At 55.6% G+C, this 20,610-nt stretch overlaps 3 protein-coding genes across 7 annotated transcripts in view; 1 reads left to right on the top strand and 2 right to left on the bottom strand.

Annotated features, from left to right (window-relative positions):
• Positions 1-974: 974 nt before the first annotated feature.
• On the bottom strand, positions 975-6,158 carry MYD88 (MYD88 innate immune signal transduction adaptor). Of its 3 annotated transcripts, XM_087430722.1 has the most exons (6): positions 5,750-6,152; positions 4,729-4,863; positions 4,127-4,307; positions 3,847-3,938; positions 3,394-3,570; positions 975-2,243 (listed from the first exon to the last, which is right to left on the bottom strand). In XM_087430722.1, exons 1-5 carry the CDS (start codon positions 6,099-6,101, stop codon positions 3,416-3,418), a joined length of 915 nt encoding a protein of 304 aa, XP_087286848.1. In that variant the 5' UTR covers positions 6,102-6,152; the 3' UTR covers positions 975-2,243; positions 3,394-3,415. The 3 variants fall into 3 exon arrangements, with proteins under 3 accessions (XP_087286848.1, XP_087286850.1, XP_087286849.1); XM_087430724.1 differs by lacking the exon at positions 975-2,243 and having other exon boundaries at positions 3,413-3,570; positions 3,847-3,889; positions 4,118-4,307; positions 5,750-6,158; XM_087430723.1 differs by lacking the exon at positions 975-2,243 and having other exon boundaries at positions 3,413-3,570; positions 4,146-4,307; positions 5,750-6,155.
• Positions 6,159-7,584: 1,426 nt separating this feature from the next.
• Positions 7,585-17,679, top strand: ACAA1 (acetyl-CoA acyltransferase 1). Of its 3 annotated transcripts, XM_004419506.3 has the most exons (12): positions 7,585-7,858; positions 8,075-8,168; positions 9,183-9,240; positions 11,197-11,276; positions 11,568-11,610; positions 13,570-13,668; positions 14,614-14,694; positions 15,866-16,056; positions 16,182-16,361; positions 16,674-16,729; positions 16,838-16,983; positions 17,314-17,679. In XM_004419506.3, the coding sequence occupies exons 1-12, from the start codon at positions 7,682-7,684 to the stop codon at positions 17,387-17,389; spliced, it is 1,281 nt and encodes a 426-aa protein (XP_004419563.2). In that variant the 5' UTR covers positions 7,585-7,681; the 3' UTR covers positions 17,390-17,679. The 3 variants fall into 3 exon arrangements, with proteins under 3 accessions (XP_004419563.2, XP_087286847.1, XP_014646080.2); XM_087430721.1 differs by lacking the exon at positions 8,075-8,168 and having other exon boundaries at positions 7,680-7,858; XM_014790594.2 differs by lacking the exon at positions 9,183-9,240 and having other exon boundaries at positions 7,680-7,858.
• A 54-nt stretch (positions 17,680-17,733) lies between these two features.
• The window catches only part of DLEC1 (DLEC1 cilia and flagella associated protein), a 72,628-nt gene continuing 69,751 nt past the window's right edge, over positions 17,734-20,610 (bottom strand). Inside the window, exons 34-37 of the mRNA XM_014790604.2 lie at positions 19,555-19,716; positions 18,548-18,701; positions 18,152-18,275; positions 17,734-18,068 (exon numbers count right to left, since the gene is read on the bottom strand). Of these exons, the coding sequence (XP_014646090.2) occupies positions 17,945-18,068; positions 18,152-18,275; positions 18,548-18,701; positions 19,555-19,716 (564 nt within the window). The 3' untranslated portion in view covers positions 17,734-17,944. The remainder of the gene's footprint in view (positions 18,069-18,151; positions 18,276-18,547; positions 18,702-19,554; positions 19,717-20,610) is intronic.

Genomic DNA, 20,610 nt, shown 5'->3' with positions numbered 1-20,610 from the left:
TGTGAATAATGCTGCAATGAACATAGAGGTGCATGTATCTTTTTGAATTAGTGTTTTTGTATTCTTTGGGTAAATACTCAGAAGTGGAAAAGGTAGATCATATGGTAGTTCTATTCTTAATTTTTTGAGGAATCTCCATGCTGTTGACACCATTTTACATTCCCAGCAGGAATGTACAAGGGTTCCCTTTTCTCCATATCCTCTCCAACACTTACCATCTTTTTAAAAATAGCCATTCTGACAGGTGTGAGGTGATATCTCATTGTGGTTGTAATTTGCATTTCCCTAATGATTAGTGATGTTGAGTATCTTTTCATGCACTTATTAGTCATTTGTATATCTTCTTTGGAGAAATGTCTATTCAAGTCCCTTGCCCATTTTTTGTTTGGGTTGTTTGTTTTCTTGTTGTTGAGTTGTAGGAGTTCTCTATATATTCTGAATATTAACCTCTATCAGATATATGACCCAAGAATGTCTTTTTACAATTGGTCTATTTGAACCAGGATCCAACAAAGTCACATTATATTAGTATATTTTATTGACTAATCTCTCTCCTTGTTTCTTTCCACTGTCATTGACTTGTGGCAGGATCCAGGTCCATTGTCATGAAGACTTGTAGTTTTGTATTTTAACTTTGCTGCTGCCCTCCAAAATTTCCTGCTTTTGCTTTCGGTAATTTCAGTAGTAAATTTTCCATGTTGAAAAATGAGGGTTTCTCTATCAGAGGTTCCTAGAGGACTAAACCAAAAATGAGAAGAGGAACCTTTCTCAGTATCTGGGAACCTGCTTGGGGGGGGGGGGTGTCGCTGAGGGAGGTGGGAGGGGTGTGAGGATCAGATGCGGGCAAGGTGAACACATTCAGGTCAGCAGCCTGGCCTGAGAGAACAGAGGCTTTTCCCATGATGCAACTGGCATTACCCAGAGACCCCCCCCCATGAGCAGGAGCAGATCCAAAGACTATCCCCCCCAGCCATGGGTGGCACAGGGCAGATCCTGCGGGGCATTGCTGGGACCACACTGCAGCTTTGCTCCCCAGGGGACACTGGAGAGGAAGGTCCTGCCTCATGGCTGCCCTGACTACATGGAGCCTTCCTAGAAGTCCTTGAGGGCACAGGGGTAAGGCTGGGGAGCTTCTAGCCTCCAGGAGGCTCAGGAGCCAAGACATGCTAACAGACCATTGAGAGAAAAGCTACGGTTGCTAATAATTTCTGGGCACTCTAAAAGATCACTAGAGTTATCCCTAGGATTAGGACTATGGGTGAATTTTTTTCTTTATATTTTCCAAATTTTCTTGAGTGAACAGTGAAAAAGTGATACAATCTATTTAAAAATGGATCAACACCTATAGGATTAACACAGACATGCCCAAGGATGACCATTATTGATAACAACTGAGTTCTCCAGAGATCTGTAGGCTGGAACGAGGTGAGGCCTAGAAGAGCAGCCCATGCCCACTGTCCGGGCTAGACCCAGGAGGATGGCACAGTCCAGGGAAGACCAAGCTTGGCGGAGGCGAGCAGTTTCCCCAGCCTCTGGAACTGAGGCTGCTATTCCTGGTTTTGCCTGCAGCCCTGGTGAGGCCTGGAGCCTGTGAGGAGGGGGCCCAGCCTTCAGGAAGCCCCTGCCAAATCCACTGGAACCTACTCAGTAGGCCAGTTTCTCTTACCCAGGAGAGCCTTATCCCAGTTTACTGCTTCCAGACTCCCAGATGCAAATGAAACGTGCTGTTCCCAAAGTAGAGAACTCTTTATTATTAACCCAGGATATGGAAGGAGAAATGACATAGGCATTTCTCAGCTCTTTTTGAAATTCTCACAATGCATACAAAACAGGTGTGAAAGATACTTTCCTGAAATTGTTTTAAAATACTTCCCAATATCAAAGTGGGGATAGGTACACAGTAGCTAAGTGCTTCATCAAGATCATGCAGAGAGGGGCCTCCAGTCCCTCCGAGACCCTGAGGAAAGGTACCTTGCCCCCACCAAGGTACCACTAGCGGTGGAGCAGAGAAGACACCCATTTTCTATTAGATTTAGGGTCTGGGTCTCCCCTGGGACAGAGACCTGAGACCATGACATTTTCTTCTCAAAGGAGAGCTTGAGGGTGACTAATGTACAAATCCGCCGGGGAGGGAAACACAGCTGTGTCTGCAGCTAACTTGCTGTGTGAATTCAAGCAGCTCTCTTCTTGCACTGTGCTCCACTGAAGGTGTAAATGCTGGCATATTGGGTCCTTTCCAGAGTCTGGTTTAAATGAAGAAAAAGAGAAAAGGAATACAAGAGTGTCCCATCTTTGTCCAGGATTAGGCCCCCTTGATGGGGGGACTGTCCCACCCAGCCATTCCTGGAAGCTGTACCCAAGGAAATATGTGCATGAAGGTGCCTGCGTGTATGTATGTATGCATGCAGATATGTGTCTCTGTGAGTTTGTAGGTGTCCATGTGCCCACAAGCTTTGGGGCAGGAGGCTGTTGTGTGGTCACTGTTTGTAAACTGGTCCCAGCAAACAACTTTGTAAGGCAATCAAGATACAGACGGTTGGTGGGAAAGCTCTCTGGGTGGCCCAGGGAGGAAGGTTTCCTGCTTACAGTGCCGTGGTGACCCAGCCCCAGAACCCAAACTTGATGGATATGCTGGAGGTTGGGATCCCTTCTCATGCTGGGCAGAGTTGAGAGCGTGACCATAGGTATTTCAAAAGGTGGAAGTGAAAAGCAGCCCCAGACACTCAGGCTGGTATCTTGGGGACTTGTCACACTGAAGGTGGGCAGAGGCTGGGAGAAGTCAAAAAGGCAGATAAGAGGTAGACCTATTGGGGAATCAGGCTCAAGGTGGGATCTCCATGTTTTGGGCCAGGCTGCTTCCCCATCTGCCCTGTGGGGCAGGCGGAGGAAGTGGGATATGAGGTGGGCAACCAGGCCCTGAAGTATCAGTAGGCACCATTGTGGAAGCAGCTGCCCTGGCAGTGCTGTGGGCAGCTCTCTCTCAGCCAAGATTTCTCTCCCTCAGGAGACCCAGAACAATGCTTCACCGTTTCCTACAGTGATTCGAACACAGCTACTGCCTGTTCTCCCCACCCTACTTAGTTCTCAGGTGGAGAAACTGAGGCCTAAGATGTGTGGACAGGTCAGACCTGGCTCTGCTGGTCCTCCTCTTAGTCCCAGCTGGCTCTGGTTTTCACTGTCCTGGCTGGTAACCCAGGAAGTGGACATGACACTTGCAGCCACTGGTTCCATGCAGGACATGAGATGTGATGTCCAGATATGTATAGTGGCTGCAGATGTGTCTGTGGAGTTGGCATCTCCAGGAATCGAGAGGTAAGTGGAGCACGGATTCCCCTACAACTGCAGGAGGAGGCAGGGGCAGAAGTACATGTACAGGCAGACAGACGCACGCACACCCAGGGTCCCAGGGCAGTCTTCAGGGCAGGGACAGAGCCTTGGCGAGGCGAGTCCAGAACCAGGACTTGGTGCAGGGGTTGGTATAGTCACAGACAGTGATGAACCGTAGGATGCTGGGGAACTCTTTCTTCATTGCCTTGTACTTGATGGGGATCAGTCGCTTCTCATGGGCACCTGCAAGCCAAGGGGTGCAGAGATGGCACCAGGCCCTCGCCTCACGGTGGGGTGGGACCAGTCCCTATCCCAGGGGTTAACAACAGCCCTCCCCCAACTGAACACCCCCAGCACACATTCACCCACACAAAGGGCATTCATGTGCACACACCCTCAGGGCTGCAGAGATCCAAAGGAGTTCCTTGGTGCTGTATCCATGGCCCTTGGTGAGAGAAGGCTAACATCCTGACGCTCCAGCCACCCACTTCTCTGTGGCAAGGGCAGGGCTGAGCTTACCTGGAGAGAGGCTGAGCGCAAACTTAGTCTGGAAGTCACATTCCTTGCTTTGCAAGTAATCATCAGAGACAACCACCACCATCCGGCGGCACCTAGGGGAGAAGAGTGGGCAGGCTGCAGGCACTGTGGTGACCTAGTTCAGCATACCCCCAGGAGACGGTCTCTGGAGGAGCCCAGTGGGCCCAGGCTAGACAGGGCCCAGCTGGGAGAATCCCAGCATTTGGATCCCTGGGCAAGGCTTTGTGCACCCACCCACTCACCCCCTAGCCACTTAGCCAACCTCTTCTCAATGAGTTCACTGGCGATGGACCAGACACAGGTGCCAGGCAGGACATCACGGTCAGACACACACAACTTCAGTCGATAGTTTGTCTGCTCCAGCTGCCGGATCATCTCCTGCACAAACTGGATATCGCTGGGGCAGTAGCAGATGAAGGCATCAAAACGCTCGGGCATTTGCCCTGGGTGCAGAGCACAAGGGTGATGGTCAGAGCTTTATGGAAAGACTGGGGTGGACCCCAGCCAGGAGCCCCCAACCTAGGCGACCCAAGTCCTGGACCCTATACCAATCCTGGGATGACACTATTCAGAGAAAGTGCCCTTTCCGGGAGAAGAAAGATGAGTGCCTACCCCGCTTCCTGCCCCAGGCCAAGCCCTGGGTTGACCATGAGACAGACACATCATTTCATGAGAGTCTTACACCAGCCCAGACATAGGACTATCATTATTCCCATTTCTCAGGTGAGGAAACTGTGGCTCAGAGAGATTGACTTGCCCAAGGTGCCATAGCCCATCTGCTTTCACCATCTATACTCTTAACACCACAATGTCCTATGGGCCACCTGTCCCACCTGGCCCAGGGGAGCAGTATTGGGCCCTTACCCAGGGGGTCATCTAGCGTGGTGATGCCTGCCAGCTCTGCCGTCCGTGGGACGCTGCTGTCTACTGCGGCCACCTGTAAGGGCTTCTCAGACTCCTGCTGCTGCTGCTTCAGGATATACTTTTGGCAGTCCTCCTCTGTGGGAAAGAGGTAAGTGTGGTAGGTTCCCCAGGGGTGCTCCACGCCTTTACTCACAGTCAGGATCCAGCCCCTGTCCCACCTCCCTAGCCATGTTGTGCTCCAGGGCTTTTCCAGCCCACCGGTGCCATCCACGGTTCAACAGCTCTGAAAAGTTGAGCTCCCACCTGGCTCTGATCATCCCAACTGGATGTCAGTGGTGTTTTGGCCACCTGGGAAGTCATCAAGGTCAGGCTTGTGTCTCTCTCTGTCCCTTTGCCCTGGCCCCCCTTCCTAGGGCTCCTGAGAATAGAACCCAAGATCTACTGCTAGGATCCATGTCTGATGTGAGCAGGGGGCTGGGCACGCAAGAAGAGCTCAGGAGACGCAGTGGTTATGTGCAGTCAGGGCAGAGGCCCCAACCAAGCAAGGTGTGGCCATCCGTGGGTCACTGTCCTCATGCCTGTGAATGTGTACTATATATCAGAGAGTGGCAGGGAGGGGTGCATGTCCCAGGGACCTGAGGTTTCCAAGACCCTTAGCTTTCAGTCCCTCACCTGCCCTGTTGCTCTACCTGAAGCAGCCCAGACACCCCCACCCCCAAGAGGACCACGATTCTGACTCCTGGCCCTACATGAAAGCCTTTGCCTAAGCTGTTTCCCTCCGTTCTCTGCCTCTCCAGGCTTCACCTCCTTTCTCCTGTCATCCCGGGTACTGAGAGAGGGAATTGGTCCCGCATGGTGCCCCCTCTGTGGGCTGCCTCCAGCACTCCCCTCATCCCCCCAGGAAGGAAACCACAGCCTCTCCAGGGAAGACTGGATGCTGAGGTCAGTGAAGGTCGGCTCCCTCAACGCCCCACACCCCACCGCCACCCCAGGTATGAGGCCGGGAAGGGGGCGTCCTCACCAATGCTGGGCCCCAGTTCCACAAGCACGTCGTCGCGGCCCAGCTTGGCGAGCAGCTCGAGCAGGCGGCCCACGGAAGCGCCGGGGCGTCCCTGCCACTCGTCCAGCAGGCTGCCGGTGGGGTCGGGGCGCGTCTCCAGCCCCCGGATCTCCAAGTACTCGAAGTCCATCTCCTCGGCCAGCGCGGTCCAGTCAGCTGCCACCGGCGTCCGCACGTTCAAGAACAGCGACAGGCGGCGCCGCACTCGCACGTTGAGCGCAGCCAGAGGCAGGGAGGACGCGGAGGGGATGTGGGGCGCAGACCCCGCGCTGGGGCCTCCTGCAGCCATGGCGGGCCGTCCTGGAGCCTCCATGCTGTCGAGTCGCGTCGCGGGACCGCGCTTCCTCCTTCCCCTCCTGCCAATCCTCCACTCCCCCCGGCCCTGCCCCGCCCCGCCGGTTTCTCTTTCCGAGAAGCACCGCCCTGCCCTACAATCTGGAGTCCCAGCAGATGTGCGGAGGTGGGGGCGCCCCACCCTTGCCCTTGGGGTCTCGAGGACCTGTCCTCGAGCGGGGGCGATGACGACCCTCCTTCAGGCCTTGCTCTTTGGGATCTGGTGGAGTCACATCATTTCTATTGGGGATCTGAGGGGTTCATACGGTCCCAGCCTCGAGGATGGCGGAGAGGGGGCAAGGCGGGAGGCATCGGCTCTGCCCCCTACCTGGATTTCTTGGCAACACACAATCTTGCCCGTAGGAGTATGGGGAGTCCCGGCTGTACACTCAGAGCTGGAGGTGGGAAATGGCATACTGCCTTCTGGAGTCTGAGGCATGCCACGGCTCTACCCTTTGAAGGTGCGGGACACGACCCTACCCTTCGGGGCTGGGGATAACCTGGCGCCTTGGCCTTTGGTGTCTGGGAAAAACCCAGTACTACTCTCCAGGGTCTAGAGAAACACACTGCATTAGGAGTCAAGGGGGCTCCTGGCCTTGCTCTTTAGGGTTGGGGGTGGGTGGGAGAGGAAAATAGTCTTGACCTGGTGAGCTCTGGTTCATTCATTCATTAGGTAGGTATTTATAGATCACCTACTAAGTGTCAAGCACGTTGCAGAAACCCCAGATACAGGGTCGCTCACTGCCTTGGTGGAGACCTCAGCCTAATGGGGGAGGTCAAATCATCCCAAATGACTAAAATTGGTACAAAACAAGTGTGTGGTACTCTCTCCAGAGAGGAAGATTGTCACATCCCACCACCTTTGTACAATCCGTTCTCCTGCCGCCCCAGAATCCCAAATTCCCTCAGTCTTCTCGAAAGACTTCCCAGGAGAGCCCAAGCACCTCGGGGTAGGAGTCTGGGGCGTCTCGGAATTATTTAGGTCCCTCGACCTGGGTGCTGGGATCCAAGGGACAGCGGAGAAGACTAGGAAGGGAAAAGAGGAATTTGAGTCTGGGCCGCCTCCTTCCCATGCTAGAAGCCGTGGGCGGGGCACCTGGCGGGCAGTGGGCAGGGTTGTACGGGAAGGGACTCCTGGCAGTGGCGGAGTTTATTTCAGGATACCCAAATGGCTCTTAGAGTGCCGCCTCTGGTTTGGCAGTAGGCGGGGCTGCAAGTGGAAAGGTTTCCCGTCTTCATTTCTGGGCGGGGCTTCAGGAAAGTCCAACTCCTGGTTGGCGGCCGTAGGCTACGGTAGGCGGGACTTTGATTGGAAAGACCCTCTTGGCAGAGACTGTGAGCCCTGCTTTAGGGGGTTTGGTTTGCGGCGGGGGACGGGACGTCAGGCAGACTCGCCTTCTGGTTGGCTGAGGCGGGAGGTGGGCAGGACTCTTGGAGGAAAGAGCGCGTCAGTCCCGCAGGGCTGTGGGCGGAGTTGAGGCTCCCAGGCCAGAGGCAGGGTCTTTCGGCTCCGGCCGTCTGTTCCAGGCCGGGTGGGAGTCTGCAGGTTCGAGCTGCGCGATGCGGAGGCTGCAGGTGGTGCTGGGCCACCTGAAGGACCGGCCCGATTCGGGCCGGCAGCCGGCACCGCAGGCCGCGCCATGTTGGAGCAGCACTCGGCCGTCGGCGGCCGACGACGTGGTGGTGGTGCACGGGCGGCGTACGGCCATTGGCCGAGCGGGCCGCGGCGGCTTCAAGGTGAGGCCCCTGGGTCGGGGCGCGGGTGTGAGACGGCAGCTCGGGGCGGGCTGGGGTCTGGCTCCTCTGTTCGGTTCCCCTCGGCGCCGGAGGTGGCTCCGCGCCCGAGCTGTGACCGCTCCGTCTTTCTGGGGTGGGGATGGGGGAGCGGGGGTCCCGGGAACCCCCTGCACCGCCGGCGGGGAGGGGTCACCGCGGCGGCGCTTCCCGCTGCAGGACACCACCCCCGACGAGCTTCTCTCGGCCGTCATGACCGCGCTTCTCCAGGACGTCAAGCTGAGCCCGGCGCAGCTGGGGGATATCTGCGTGGGTGAGCACACTACCGGGCCCCGCGCTCCGACCTCCTCGCCTTCCCATGCCACCAAAGCCCTCCTCAAACACCTCCTCACCCTCCAGGCACTTTCCAGCTGTTTTCACTGAGAGGAATGGCGACGGACTCCACGCAGTTGAATTTAATCGTCTCTTTAGGGCGAGACTTCACCCCACCCCTCACCTCCCACCCGGTCTCCAGGCACTTTCTGCGCCCCCTACATTCTGTGTATTAAGTAGGATAGAAAGCAGGGATCTCAAGTGACAGACATTCTAACGCGGAGACTCTTGGCACAGGGGTTTGAGGACACCCTAGGAGACACGAAACTAGGGTTCTTTACCCATCCTGACATCGTGTCTGTGCCATGACAGAAAAGAGGGAGCATCAAAAACTACCTAGTCCAGCGCCTCACTTACAGATGGAGAGACTGAGGCCTGGGGAATTTGCAGCAGAGCTGGGACCTGAATCCAGGGCCTCTTGACCTTCAGTCCAACCCTTTTCCCCCAGCCCTACTCCTCTAGCCTCAAAACATATCATAAGATGGTGAGAGTCTCATCAAATAGGTGTCACCTCTAGGTGGGGAATCACTGTTCCACCTCTGGAGTGCCAGCAGGGCATGGTGGAGGACACTCTGGGGCAGTTGTACATTTTCAGAAACTCATTTCCATAACTGACAGGACCGGTTTGTTAGACTTCAAGCTTTGCATTGCATTCTTTGCTTTCCATGTTACCTTTAAAGGCAGGCAACCTGCCTAGTGTGTGCTGATTTGGAAAGCAGGGTACATGGGCAAGGGAGCTGGGGACCCTCAGGGACTGGGGCTAGTGTGTGACCAGGACAAGCTGCTGTATAGCTGGCTCCCCCTGCTCCAGACCTTGAAATTATAGAGCCCCGGGTGAGCCTGCTGAGGGCTCGTGTTTCTGAAGAAAGATCTGGAATGTCCCCTCTCTGGTATTCACAGCTGTACCTTAGTGGTCAGAACACCGCCTGGCACTGAATTTGTTTGTTGTCCACAGGAAATGTGCTTCAGCCGGGGGCTGGGGCAGTCATGGCCCGAATCGCCCAGTTTCTGAGGTAAACTTTGCTAGTCTAGTTCTCGGTTGGCCATTTTGACTCTCAGGCCCCAGGGAACTCAGCCTGTGTGTAGGAGAGGATCAGGTTGGATACCAGACCTGGAGGCAACCAGGGCCCTCAGCACCTTGCTCTTGTGGACGCTACCTTTCCCCTACCTTGAAGAGAGTATGTTAGCGGCACTGAGCCAGGACAACAGGGCCTTTGAGACTGGAGCAAAAGCTCTCTGTGGCCTGATTTTTAGCCAAAGTCACCTTGTTGTTTTGCCGTATGTAAGTGTGGACTCTGTCCTCTTTTGTTAGGTAAATAACCAGATAGGCACATGGAAGAGTGACTTTGAGCTTTTTTGCTAGTTGAGCAAGCTGGGAGCTCCAAGGCACATCCCATCAGCAGAGACTTGGGGACGGGGCAGAACCCTGGGGTGAAGGGTAGCCCCGGAGGGGACTTGATAACTTGCCCTGCACCACTTGCTGGCCTAAGACAGGGAAGGAGTGCTTAAATTATTTTTACTTGTAGATTTAAGAACCCCTTACCTTTGTACTGCCAGCTGCATGGAAAAGAAGTAATAGCATCAGCCAGTGAAGGAACAGGAAAGCTGACAAAACGTCTGGGGTTGAGGGGGTTCAGACTGCCCAACCTGGAGTTCAAGGACTCTGACAGTCTGGCTCCAGACGTTACCTTCCAGCCTTATCTCCCAGCTGCTTACTCGCCTTGACTATCCCTCTTTCAGCCAGCCTGTCTCCCACTGTCTTCCCTACACTGGTTATTCTCTTCCCTTGGAGTGCTGCCCCTACCTCCTCTCTCTGCCCTAGCTAAACCCTGCCCAAACCCCACACTTCCACCATTTTGGCCTGACTTCCCCGAGCTCCCAGGCTTAAAATGAGGACCTCTTCCTCTCCAATAGCTAGCCATGTGCTTCCTTGTGATGGGCTTTGCCATCTTGCTCTGTTATTTCAGTCTCTGCTAGTTGATTCATTTTCTGTGTGTTAGTCGGGCATCCTCTAGGGCACTGTATTATAAGCATGTCAGCATCCCTCAGGTGGTGCGTCATACTGAGTAGGTGTTTAGTGAACATTTGGTGGATTGGGTGAAGGGGTAGTAACTAGATAGTAGGGAGTTAGGGGAACTGGGAAGGGTTAAACAGGCTGCATGGACCTAGGAGGCTATCTACCTGAGAGGGTCTCAGCAGAGCCTGGCCTGGACACTTGCTCAGGGGTTCCCAACCCTGGCTGCATGCCAGAATCACCAGAATGCTTTCACCCCCTGAGGTTCTGAGTCCATGGTCTGGGGAGGACCTGGGCTTTGTATTTTCCCTAGGGCTTTGTACCCTTGGCCAGGGCAGGTGACATCGGGAGGGGCAGCCCCACCAGCTTCTAGGGCTGGGCTAGTGTGGGGGCTTTGGAGAACCCACGGGAAGAAGGGATGTCAGAACACCTGGTACCTGTCAGGGTTCTTTTTCCAGCTGGGAACAGGCTTTCCAGAGAGAATGAGAACATAAAGGGTTAACCATATGGTTACTAGTAAGGCTGAGGAGTGGGGATGGTTTCTGGCCGCATACTTTAGACATTTCTTCTGCTCTGGTTCTCTGTCCTAGCAATAGGCCCTCTTCTCTGTTCTTTGAGGAAAACAGAGATGTGTAGTTTTCATTTTTGAATCTTTAAAGGGAGAGAAAGAAGGATCCCTGTGGCCCAGCCAGCATTCCCTTGCCTTTGGGCTTTGCTTGGCCTTGGTTGAGGAGAATCACAGGATGGAAGGGCATGTGATGGTGGGGCCCTGGGGAGCAATTGCCTGCAGAGGTGGGGGTCTGGCCTAGAGTGGAGACGAGGCTGCTGGGTTTGTTCCCCTGGTCTTTGCACCCCTTGATGGGGCAGTCGTATTGGCCAGAAGCACAGGCTTGGTTTCCATGAGAGCTGGGCAGGGGTGAGTGGGCTGACTCGGTGGTCTCACCTTCTGTTTCAGTGACATCCCAGAGACTGTGCCTTTGTCCACTGTCAATAGACAGTGTTCGTCGGGGCTCCAGGCAGTGGCCAGCATAGCTGGTAAGTTGTGCCCGGGTGGGTACCCACTGCTACGGCCTGGCCTCAGTCCTGGCTATGTGGGTTTGGGTCAGCAACATCACTGTCTGCTAGGCAAGCAATAGGATTTCTGAGAGGACTTGAAGCACAGAAAGAGAGGAGGAGAGCCCCTTGTCACTGCCCCCAGCCTTTTCTAGACACTTTTATGCCTTTCATCTCTGAGGCTGGGGCTGAGAGCAGGTGGGGAAGAGGCTCCCTTGTTCCCAGAACAGATGGACTCTGGTGAAGGATGTTCATGAAATGCTTTTATTGCAGGTGGCATCAGAAATGGGTCTTATGACATTGGCATGGCTTGTGGGTAAGAATCTCTTTCTGCCGGAGCTTATTAACCACCTTGTAACAATAAAACTAATTTTCATCTCCTGAGTTGTCAGAGGCCATGATTTCAGGATTCTCCTCTAGCCCCGTTAGGCAGCTGGCTGGGAGTGGGTTCCTACAAATTCAGCTTAGAAGTAGCCCACAGCTCTGGCTGCTCAGGAATTGCTCACACGTCTCAGCACTGGCTGGGGATGGAAATTGGCTTTTAAAAGTTTTCTTTCTTGGAAATCTGTCAGGCTGGAAAATGTGGGCAAGCATTTTGAGAAAATGGAGTACTTGAGTTTCCTTCTGTGGCCCTTGTTGATTCACGATGCTACTGAGAGAGAAGTTGCAGTTTTGGTTCCCTGAAGCCAGGGACAGCTGCCTACTACAGACTAGTTCTTTGTTTTATTAGGTTGTCCCCTTGTCCCCCACCCTGGTACCAAGGTGGAAACTTCTGGCTGCCTACTGGCTTCTGAAGGACCCAGTCAGATCTGTGGTGGTTTGGTAACTGTCAGCTGTGCCTCCATCTTTGGCTGCAGCGTATGGGCCACAGAGGTACTGGGCAGTGCCTCCAGGGAGGGCAAGGGCACTGGGGCCCAGGCTTGGGTGGGCTTGGCAGGTGCAGGGAGGTGAGCAGCCCCAAGGTTTTGACATGCTCCCTCTGCCTCCCAGTTCCTCTTCATAGCGTTGTTTTTTTTTTGTTTTTTTCCCCGCTGAGGCAGATTCGCCCTAAGCTAACATCTATGCCAATCTTCCTCTCTTTTGCATGTGGGTCGCTGCCACAGCATGGCTGCCATTGAGTGGTATAGGTCTGTGCCTGGGAACCGAACCTGGGCTGCGGAAGTGGAGCACGCCAAACTTCACCACTAGGCCATGGGACGGGTCCCCTATAGCGTTTCTTGATTGGAGCATTGCTGGGGCCTCTCAAGGCTGTGCCAACTGGCACTGGGTTGTATTGCCCTGTGTTTGCAGTTGTAAATAAGGCCAAAGACCACACTTCAGGGACTTTGGCTGGGCAAGGGCCACTGCCCAGTCTGCCCTCTAATTTCTCTCATGTTCCTCTATCTTATGGGGGGAGGGAGGGGTATGGGTAACTTGAGGAGAAGGCTGGAGTCTTCATGAGTTTCTTAGAGGGACTCTGAGTCCCCAAGCAGGTCAAAGACGGCAATACTAGGGTACTAAGGGTCTGGGCCAGACTGTCCCCCATAGGCTTTGATCATGAAGAGTAGCCCAAGGCCTCCTAATTGGGAGTGGGCTCTGGGGCCAGACTACCTAAATTTGGATCCTGGCTGAGTGACCATGGACAAGTTACTCAGCCTTCCTGGGCCTCAGTGTCCTCATCTATAAAATGGGGATAACTACGCCAGCCTTGTTGAAGTTGATAAGATTAATGGAATAATAACAGCTCACACTCTAGGGCATGTATCATGTGCCTGACACTGTTCAAAGCACTCTCATACCTGAGAAGATTTTAAAACAGCACTGGGCAGGTGCAAGCATTCAGTCAAGGTTCTGTGTTATCATCCCTTGAGGCCTCATATTCCCCCACCTCCTCGAAGCACTTTTTGACCACACTAAACAGATCTCACCTTCCTCTCAGCTTCTCGTCTCTGCAGGTCAGATTGCTCCTGGATCTGCAGCTTTTTAAATATTTGTCTCTTCTCCCCTCTGGATTTGTGGTCCCCGAGGGCAGGGCCTGGGCTAGTTGGATGTTTCCCCGCTGTAGCCAACACTAGGTGGCTTTCCTTGGGAACTGCCGATGGGCTGATTGGCCGCAGGCGCAGTCATGCTAGGGAAGCATGGCCCTGCCGGGGAGCATGGACTGTGCGGTGCTCTGTCCTGGGGTGGGGTGAGGTGGAGGCGGAGCTCAGCCCTGCACCCCCAGCACGTGCCAGATGCACAGCTACCCCTGGGGCAGTCCTACTGATCACCACCTCCCCTTCCCCCTCCTTCTCAGGGTGGAGTCCATGTCCCTGGCTGACAGAGGGAACCCTGGAAATATCACTTCGCGCTTGATGGAGAAGGAGAAGGCCAGAGATTGCCTGATTCCTATGGGGTGAGTGCCCGCCCGTAGCTCTGTGTGCCTGTGTCCCCTCAGCTCCCTGCCTGGCCTGCAGCCAGGGCCACAGAACTTTGACTGTCTTGTGCTGGCGGTGCTAAGCCCTGGCCCCCTGCCTTCGGGTTTGGTCTGTCCTGCAGGGACTCTGGGGAAGGACTTGATGCTGCACCTGCACCTTCCCTCGGACCCCAGGAGTTCTCTGGCCTAGCCTGTCGCTCCCACCCTGAAGGGCTCAATCACACGCGGGACGATGGCAGCTGCACCCCAAAGCTTTGGAGGCCTAGAAAGTTGAGGAAGGGGGAGGCTTTTGATTCCCGGACATGCTGGTGAGGGAACTGTGAGATGCAACCTCAAAAGCGCATTGCATGGGCACAGCACCTTAGCTCTGCAGCCAGCGTCACTGGGCTCTGGGCCATCCCCAGGGAGCGCTGGCTCCACTGGATGTATGAGGAGATCTGAGGCTCAGAGAGGGGCAGTGCCCTGGCTGCCTCCACATCCAGTGACTATGTCTCCGAGAGAAGGCTGTAAAGCCAGGAGCCCAAGCTGGAAGGCCCAGCTGTGGCTGTGGGTTCCCACGATGAGGGTAAGCTCCAGCCACAGTGAGCAGAAAGTCAGGTGTGGTCTTCCCAGAGGGGCCTTGGGCATCCTCATCTCCCCACATTAAAGCAGTTTTCCTTGAGGCATAGGAGAAGCTAGCCAAGAGTAGACAGTGCCCCCACCCATACCCTCATCTGCCCCTTGTCTCTTTTATGCTGGTCTCTGGTGTACAAACTTCTTAGGATCTGGCCAGCATTGCTGACTCCCTGTCTGTGCCCTTACACTCTGCCCCGAGCCATCACTACTGTCCCGGGGGCCTGGACTGGCCCTCCTATTCTCCCCTGCCTACAGCCTTGGGCCCTACAGGCTGCCAGACGCCCACACTATGTGCTGTTTGTGTTCTAGGATAACCTCAGAGAACGTAGCTGAGAAGTTTGGCATTTCACGGGAGAAACAGGATACCTTTGCACTGGCTTCCCAGCAAAAGTGAGTGCTATTTGGGGTGGGATGTTTAAAGGGCTGGAGAGTGAGGTTTTGAGGCCGTCTTTGGGTAAAGCTGTCCTTAGGTTCCAGCTGGGCAGTGAGTGGTTCACAAGTCTCGTGCCTCCCGTGAGGGAGAGAGGTCCAGGGCCACTATGCACTGTTAGCACTTCCGTGTCCTATTGCTGTCTCTTAACCCCGAGTGTCTTCTCCCTCACTGGGCCTGTTTCCCCATCTGTTCATTGGGGGTGTAATGAGAGCCAGGACTCTTCTCTAACTGGCTGTGGTTTGGTGATTAGACACAGTAGCTACAAGCTTCTCTGGATAGCCTGGCGTGTGGGGCCAGTGCTGCTGGGGACTCCAGCATCCCAGGTTCTGGGCCACTTCTGGGTCTAGGGTAGCATCCTAAGGCTGGAGATGACATCAGAGGAACCCTGAGGGCTCAGGCCTCTGGGCAGGGGCAGGCTGAAGTTGGCAAGCCCAGCTGCCCAGAGAGGGGACAGCAAAGGAAGGGAATGGTATCTGGCCAGGTGGGCTTTTCTTGAGGCAGTGGTTCTTAGCCACTTGGGGTCAATTAACCATTTGAGAATTGGGTGAAAACTGTGGATTCCTCCCCATGGGAATGCCCCTGGGCACTTACATTTTGCATATGATTGCAAGGATCACCCTAAAATGCCTTGTGCTTTTACACTGTTTAAATACTAAGATTCATCAAATAGTTTAGCATATGTCATTTTAAATAAGTAGAAACTGGGGAACTGATGAAATTGAGCCTTGGTACCAAATGTTGGCAGAACCCAGCACAAGTATTCCTGGGGCTCCGTCCTCAGTTTGGCACAGAGAACGGAGCAGGTTTTGTCCCTCCTGGGTAAATGGCTCAAGGGGGAACCACCACCTCCCACCCTCCTTCCCTTCAGGGTTGGGATTGGCAGGATCTCAAGATTTGAGATTGATGAAGGCAGCCCTGTAAGGCCTTGGGACTCCTGCTCCCAGGGTCAGGTGGGAGTAGCAGGGAACATATACCAGTCCCTCAGAGCTCCCCCAAGGCGAGAGTGTCCCCACATTTAGCAGCCTGAGCTTGCGTGTCTGCCACAATGGGTAGAGGCAGCGGGGAGGGACCCCAGGAAGGAAGGGAACCCCAAGGAAGCCTGAGCCTGGCTGTCCATGGTGCTGGCAGGGCAGCCAGAGCCCAGAGCAAGGGCTGTTTCCAAGCTGAGATTGTGCCTGTGACCACCACGGTCCATGACGACAAGGGCACCGAGAGGAGCATCATCGTGGCCCAGGATGAGGGTATCCGCCCCAACACCACCATGGAGGGTCTGGCAAAACTGAAGCCTGCCTTCAAGAAGGGTGGCTCTACCACGGCTGGTGAGACTGGGCTGGGGGAGGGTATTGTCTGGGAGCCTTGGAGTCACCAGGCAAGGTGGACATGGGAGGGCAGGACCTCCTCAGCCATGCCCTGATGCCTCCTTACCCCTACGATTTCCCTCTAGGAAACTCTAGCCAGGTGAGTGATGGGGCAGCTGCCATCCTGCTGGCCCGGAGGTCCAAGGCAGAAGAGTTGGGCCTTCCCATCCTTGGGGTCCTGAGGTCCTATGCAGTGGTTGGGGTCCCGCCTGACATCATGGGCATTGGACCTGCCTATGCCATCCCTGTAGCTTTGCAAAAAGCAGGTAAGAGGGCTCCTTCACACCCTAGATCTGAATCCCACCTGGATCCCATGCCTGCTCTCATGCTATTGCCTGGGGGGATGGGGAGCACCTGCTGGGGGTGGTCCTGTGGATGCTGCAGAGTGAAGGTGGGGCAGGCTAGCACCCTACTCCAAGCCCTTCTTGGCCTCACAGCTGGGACCCACTCGCTTACCTAGAACAGAGACAGACACACCAGGCAGCCTACAGGCCATGGATGGTGTGGGGTCCTGTGGAGACTGAAAGGCCTGCTAAGGGGCCACTGGGTCAGCTCAGGTCTTTCCCCCATGCCTGCAGGGCTGACGGTAAATGATGTGGACATCTTTGAGATCAATGAGGCCTTTGCAAGCCAGGTGAGCCTTTGTTTCTCAGCATTGCCCGGGCACCCCAGTTGCAGCCAGGGGTCAAGTGGTACAAGGGACAGGGGAGGGAGCTATAGCTGATGCTCTGCCTCCATCCAGGCTGTCTACTGTGTGGAAAAGCTAGGACTCCCCCCTGAGAAGGTGAACCCTCTGGGGGGTGCCGTGGCCTTGGGCCACCCACTGGGCTGCACAGGGGCTCGACAGGTCATCACACTGCTCAATGAGCTGAAGCGGCGCGGGAAGAGGTAAGGCTGGGTCCCCACTGGGGTCGCCCAAGCTGGGGCATCTGAGGGGGAGGTTTACATGCACGCACATACTCTGAACTGAGGATATGGGGATGTGAGCCCTGTTTTCCCCGAGGGTCAGCTGTGAAGGGGACCCTGGCCTGCAGCAAGCATCTGCCACCCTGTCTGCCTGCCTAGACGGGCAGTCAGGAAACCACGTGCCCATAGACCTGGCATCCTCTGTGCCCATGAAGGCCTTGGTCCATCAGCTCAGCCTGGTCTGGGGAGAGCTTGGTGGTTGGGCCTCTGCCCTCTGTGCCTTCACCCACCAACACAGTTTTGCTTCCACAGGGCGTATGGGGTGGTGTCCATGTGTATTGGGACTGGAATGGGAGCCGCTGCTGTCTTTGAATACCCTGGCAACTGAGGCCCCAGGCTAGAGGCGCTACCCAGTCCTGCTCTGGCGGCAAGAAAGCAACACTACAGAAGTGGCGCCGTGTGGGCAAATCAAGGCACTGCAGCTAATTTGGAAAATGTGAACACTGACAACACAGTACAGGAGTGCGTGAGGTATTGGGGTGCCCTCTGGCAGGCCTCCTTTCGCTGGGCCAGACAAAGTCGGCCTGGGTTACCCAGGCCACCATGTGATTCCTGGGGAAATTCCTGTGGATGAGGAGTGCAGTCAACCTACTAAATATATGTTATCTTATCTTGGTAGCTGTGCTTTTTCCCAAGGATCAGTTCTTGCCATGCTGGTCATGCCTTTGCTCAGTCTGAGTACTGATTCTTAACTGCCCTGGTCTCCACAGTGGGTGGCCTATCCTTGATGTTAGCTCTGAGGACAGATGGTGCAGCTGAGACCAGTGCCCTGGAAGGGGGATCCCTGCTCAGAGGTCATCCAGTGTGTGCCCCTGCCCAGCAAACCTGTTCCTTAGCTCTAGGCTATGTTTATTTCCAAAGCTGGGGGGCTGAGGGCAGAGCATCAGAGCTGGTGGAGTGACATATATCTCTCGTCATAAGAGCCTCGGCCCCGGAGCTGCAGAGGGCAGGCCTTCTCGCCAAGCACACCTTCCACCACCAGCGTGGACTCATACAGCTCACTGCTCCTGTTGGGGGAGTGGCTGAGGTTAGGAGGGGCCCCTGGCTCCAGGCCCGTGGGCAGTGCTGGGAAGGTTGGGAGGGGCCATACCTAGCAGTGAAGAAAATCTGGAGGGTGATGGATGATGGGGGTGCGTTGACTGGTCGTGCCTCCAGCATCCCACTGCTTGGGGAGACCCTGAAGGCCACAAGGTCCTTGTCCGGCTCCTGCTGGCCTGCACCGAAGGAAGGGACACACTCGTGAACACAGGAGGCTCCATGCGCTGCCCCACATCTCAGGTGTGCGCCTCTGGCCTTGCCCAGCACCACAGGGCAGGAAACCCTGGGGATCACTTGGGATTGGGGAACTGGCCATCTCTGTGGGAATTCCCAGGTGGTACCAGCCCTGGGGAGCCAGCCTGCAGGGACCGGGCACACAGGCCTCTTGCTGGGGTTCTTGGCCCAGCCACACAGGGGAGCAGTGGGCAGGCAGGAGGGCCTGACATACCCATCAGCACGGCCCAGTAGCTCCGGCAGCTGCTCGGGTTCCTCAGGTAGACCTCGTGGACCTGCGTCTGGTTCACAAAGCAGGTGCCGAAGTCCACCCAGCTGGTGGAGAGCTGCAGCTCAGGCACGGCCACGATGGCCCGCAGGGGCACCACCTAGGGGCACAGAGCCTTGCACTTGGTGGGGACCAGGCGACCTTGCCCATGCCAGCTGGGCTCTAGCCAGGGACACGGGGGCCTGCTGACCCCAAGTACTGAAGCTTCTGAGGAGCACACAGGCAGCACCATGGTGGGTAGAAGGGGGCTGGCGCCGGCAACAACAACCAGAGGCTGCTGGTGGATTCTGTGCAGGGAAAGGGCCAGGAAGGGGCCATCTGCTCCCCATCACCCCTGCCACCCACGCCCTGATCAAGCTCTGTGGTCTCTGCTCTCTGGGTGGGCCACCCTCCTGCCTTCCTCCCCCTCTTGTCTAGCCCTCTGCTCCTCCTGGGCTCTGGGCTATCTCACCTTTCCCCTTGGCCCCCCAGCTCAGCTCCACATGACAGCCCATTGACCCTCTGTCACAGTCCACAGAACTAGGCCCGTGGTGCTCGCAGTCCCACATGAGCCCAAAATCCACAAGAGCCCAAGAGTTGTCCCTCAGCTGCTCACTGTCCTTACCCATCAGGTTATTCCCTTGGCCTGACTTTCAATGTGGTTTCCTTTCTCTCTTCATTAAATAGTAGATTAAACAGGAAGTTTCACCTGCCACCTCCTCCAGGAACCCTTCCCTGATTTTCCACCTAACAGCACCTCACTTGGCTCTGAGCTCCTAAGGCAGGTAAAGGAGGATGACCCCCATCTCTCCATGTGCAAGGCCTCTTCCAGGGAAGCCTGGGCCCTCAGGACAAGGCCCAGGCTCCTCTTATTTCTGAGGGCCCCGTTGGGGGTTGTCCTCCTCTGACCCCACCAGAACAGAGTCCAGCCTGGTTCCCCCCTCCTCAGTGTGTGGGGCAGGCCTGGGACTCACCTGAGTGGTCTGGTTGGTGTAGCCCAGGAGCAGATTCTGCGTAAACACCATCTCTTTCTCTCCGCTTGCATTCCACTGAATGTCCACTCCGGGCAGCAGCTGGTCAGCTGGGAGCTTCTGATAGGAGAGCAGCTCCAGGGACAGGGAGAAGGACACGTTCACCTGAGCAGACGTGGATGAGCCGTCACCTCAGCCTGCTGAAGGCAGGCGGCAGCTTCCCCACCTGGAGCTCCATCTTCTTTCCCTCCCACGGCCCCTGCAGACCTGGCAAGGTCCCAGCTCAGCCATGACCCGGCACGGCCTGCAGGGCCCAGACTGATCCAGCCCTGCCCAGCAAACAGCCGAGAGGCACGCCTCACCCCCACCTAGCACCTCTGTCTAGTGCATTCATTCCACAGATGCTGTCTGTGCCCAACACTCATTAGTACTAGGGACAAGGTCGTGCCCGCCCTGAGGAACTGAGGGGCTGGAGGGGAGGAGACAACAAGCAAGCCGCCCTTTTCCCCTTAGTGTGACCAGGCGTGGCCTGCCTGTGGGCAGGCCCATAGGCCCAGGTAAGGCCTGTGTCTTTATCTTGAGTAGGGTGAGGAGCCTCTGACAGGCCTTAAGCAGGGGGACTTCTGAGTCAGCCCTGCCTTCCTCAGAGGTCACTGGCTGCTGTGCGGAGGTGGGCTGGGGAGCACGAGTTGGTATGAGGACATCAGTTAGGGGACCAAAGTATAACTTCGGCTCAGCAGGATGGGGCCTGGACGCGTGGCTCCCAAACACAGTTCCTTGGGATGAGCTCATTAGAATCAGTAAATGAGGCACTGGTTAAAAGTACAGATTCCTGGGCCTCTGCCCAGATCTTCTCATCTCTGGAAGTGGGGCCTGGAACTTGTATTTCAGACAAGCTTTCTAAAGGCCACAGATGTGTTGCCAGGCTTGGAAACCATTGTCCTAGACCAAGTATGGGTGTGGGATGAAGAGAAGGGAGATGTGCTGAGAGATTGAGGAGGGGGCAACAATAGGGCTTGATAGCTGGCTGGTCAGAGAGAGAGGAGTCTAGGATGAGGG

Source organism: Ceratotherium simum, chromosome 5 (genome assembly GCF_057802395.1).
Source record: "Ceratotherium simum simum isolate JZ-2026a chromosome 5, ASM5780239v1, whole genome shotgun sequence".
Classification (NCBI taxonomy): Eukaryota; Metazoa; Chordata; class Mammalia; order Perissodactyla; family Rhinocerotidae; genus Ceratotherium; species Ceratotherium simum.
The sequence above is the reverse complement of the archived record's forward strand: the minus strand, read 5'-3'. Positions and strand labels throughout refer to the sequence as shown.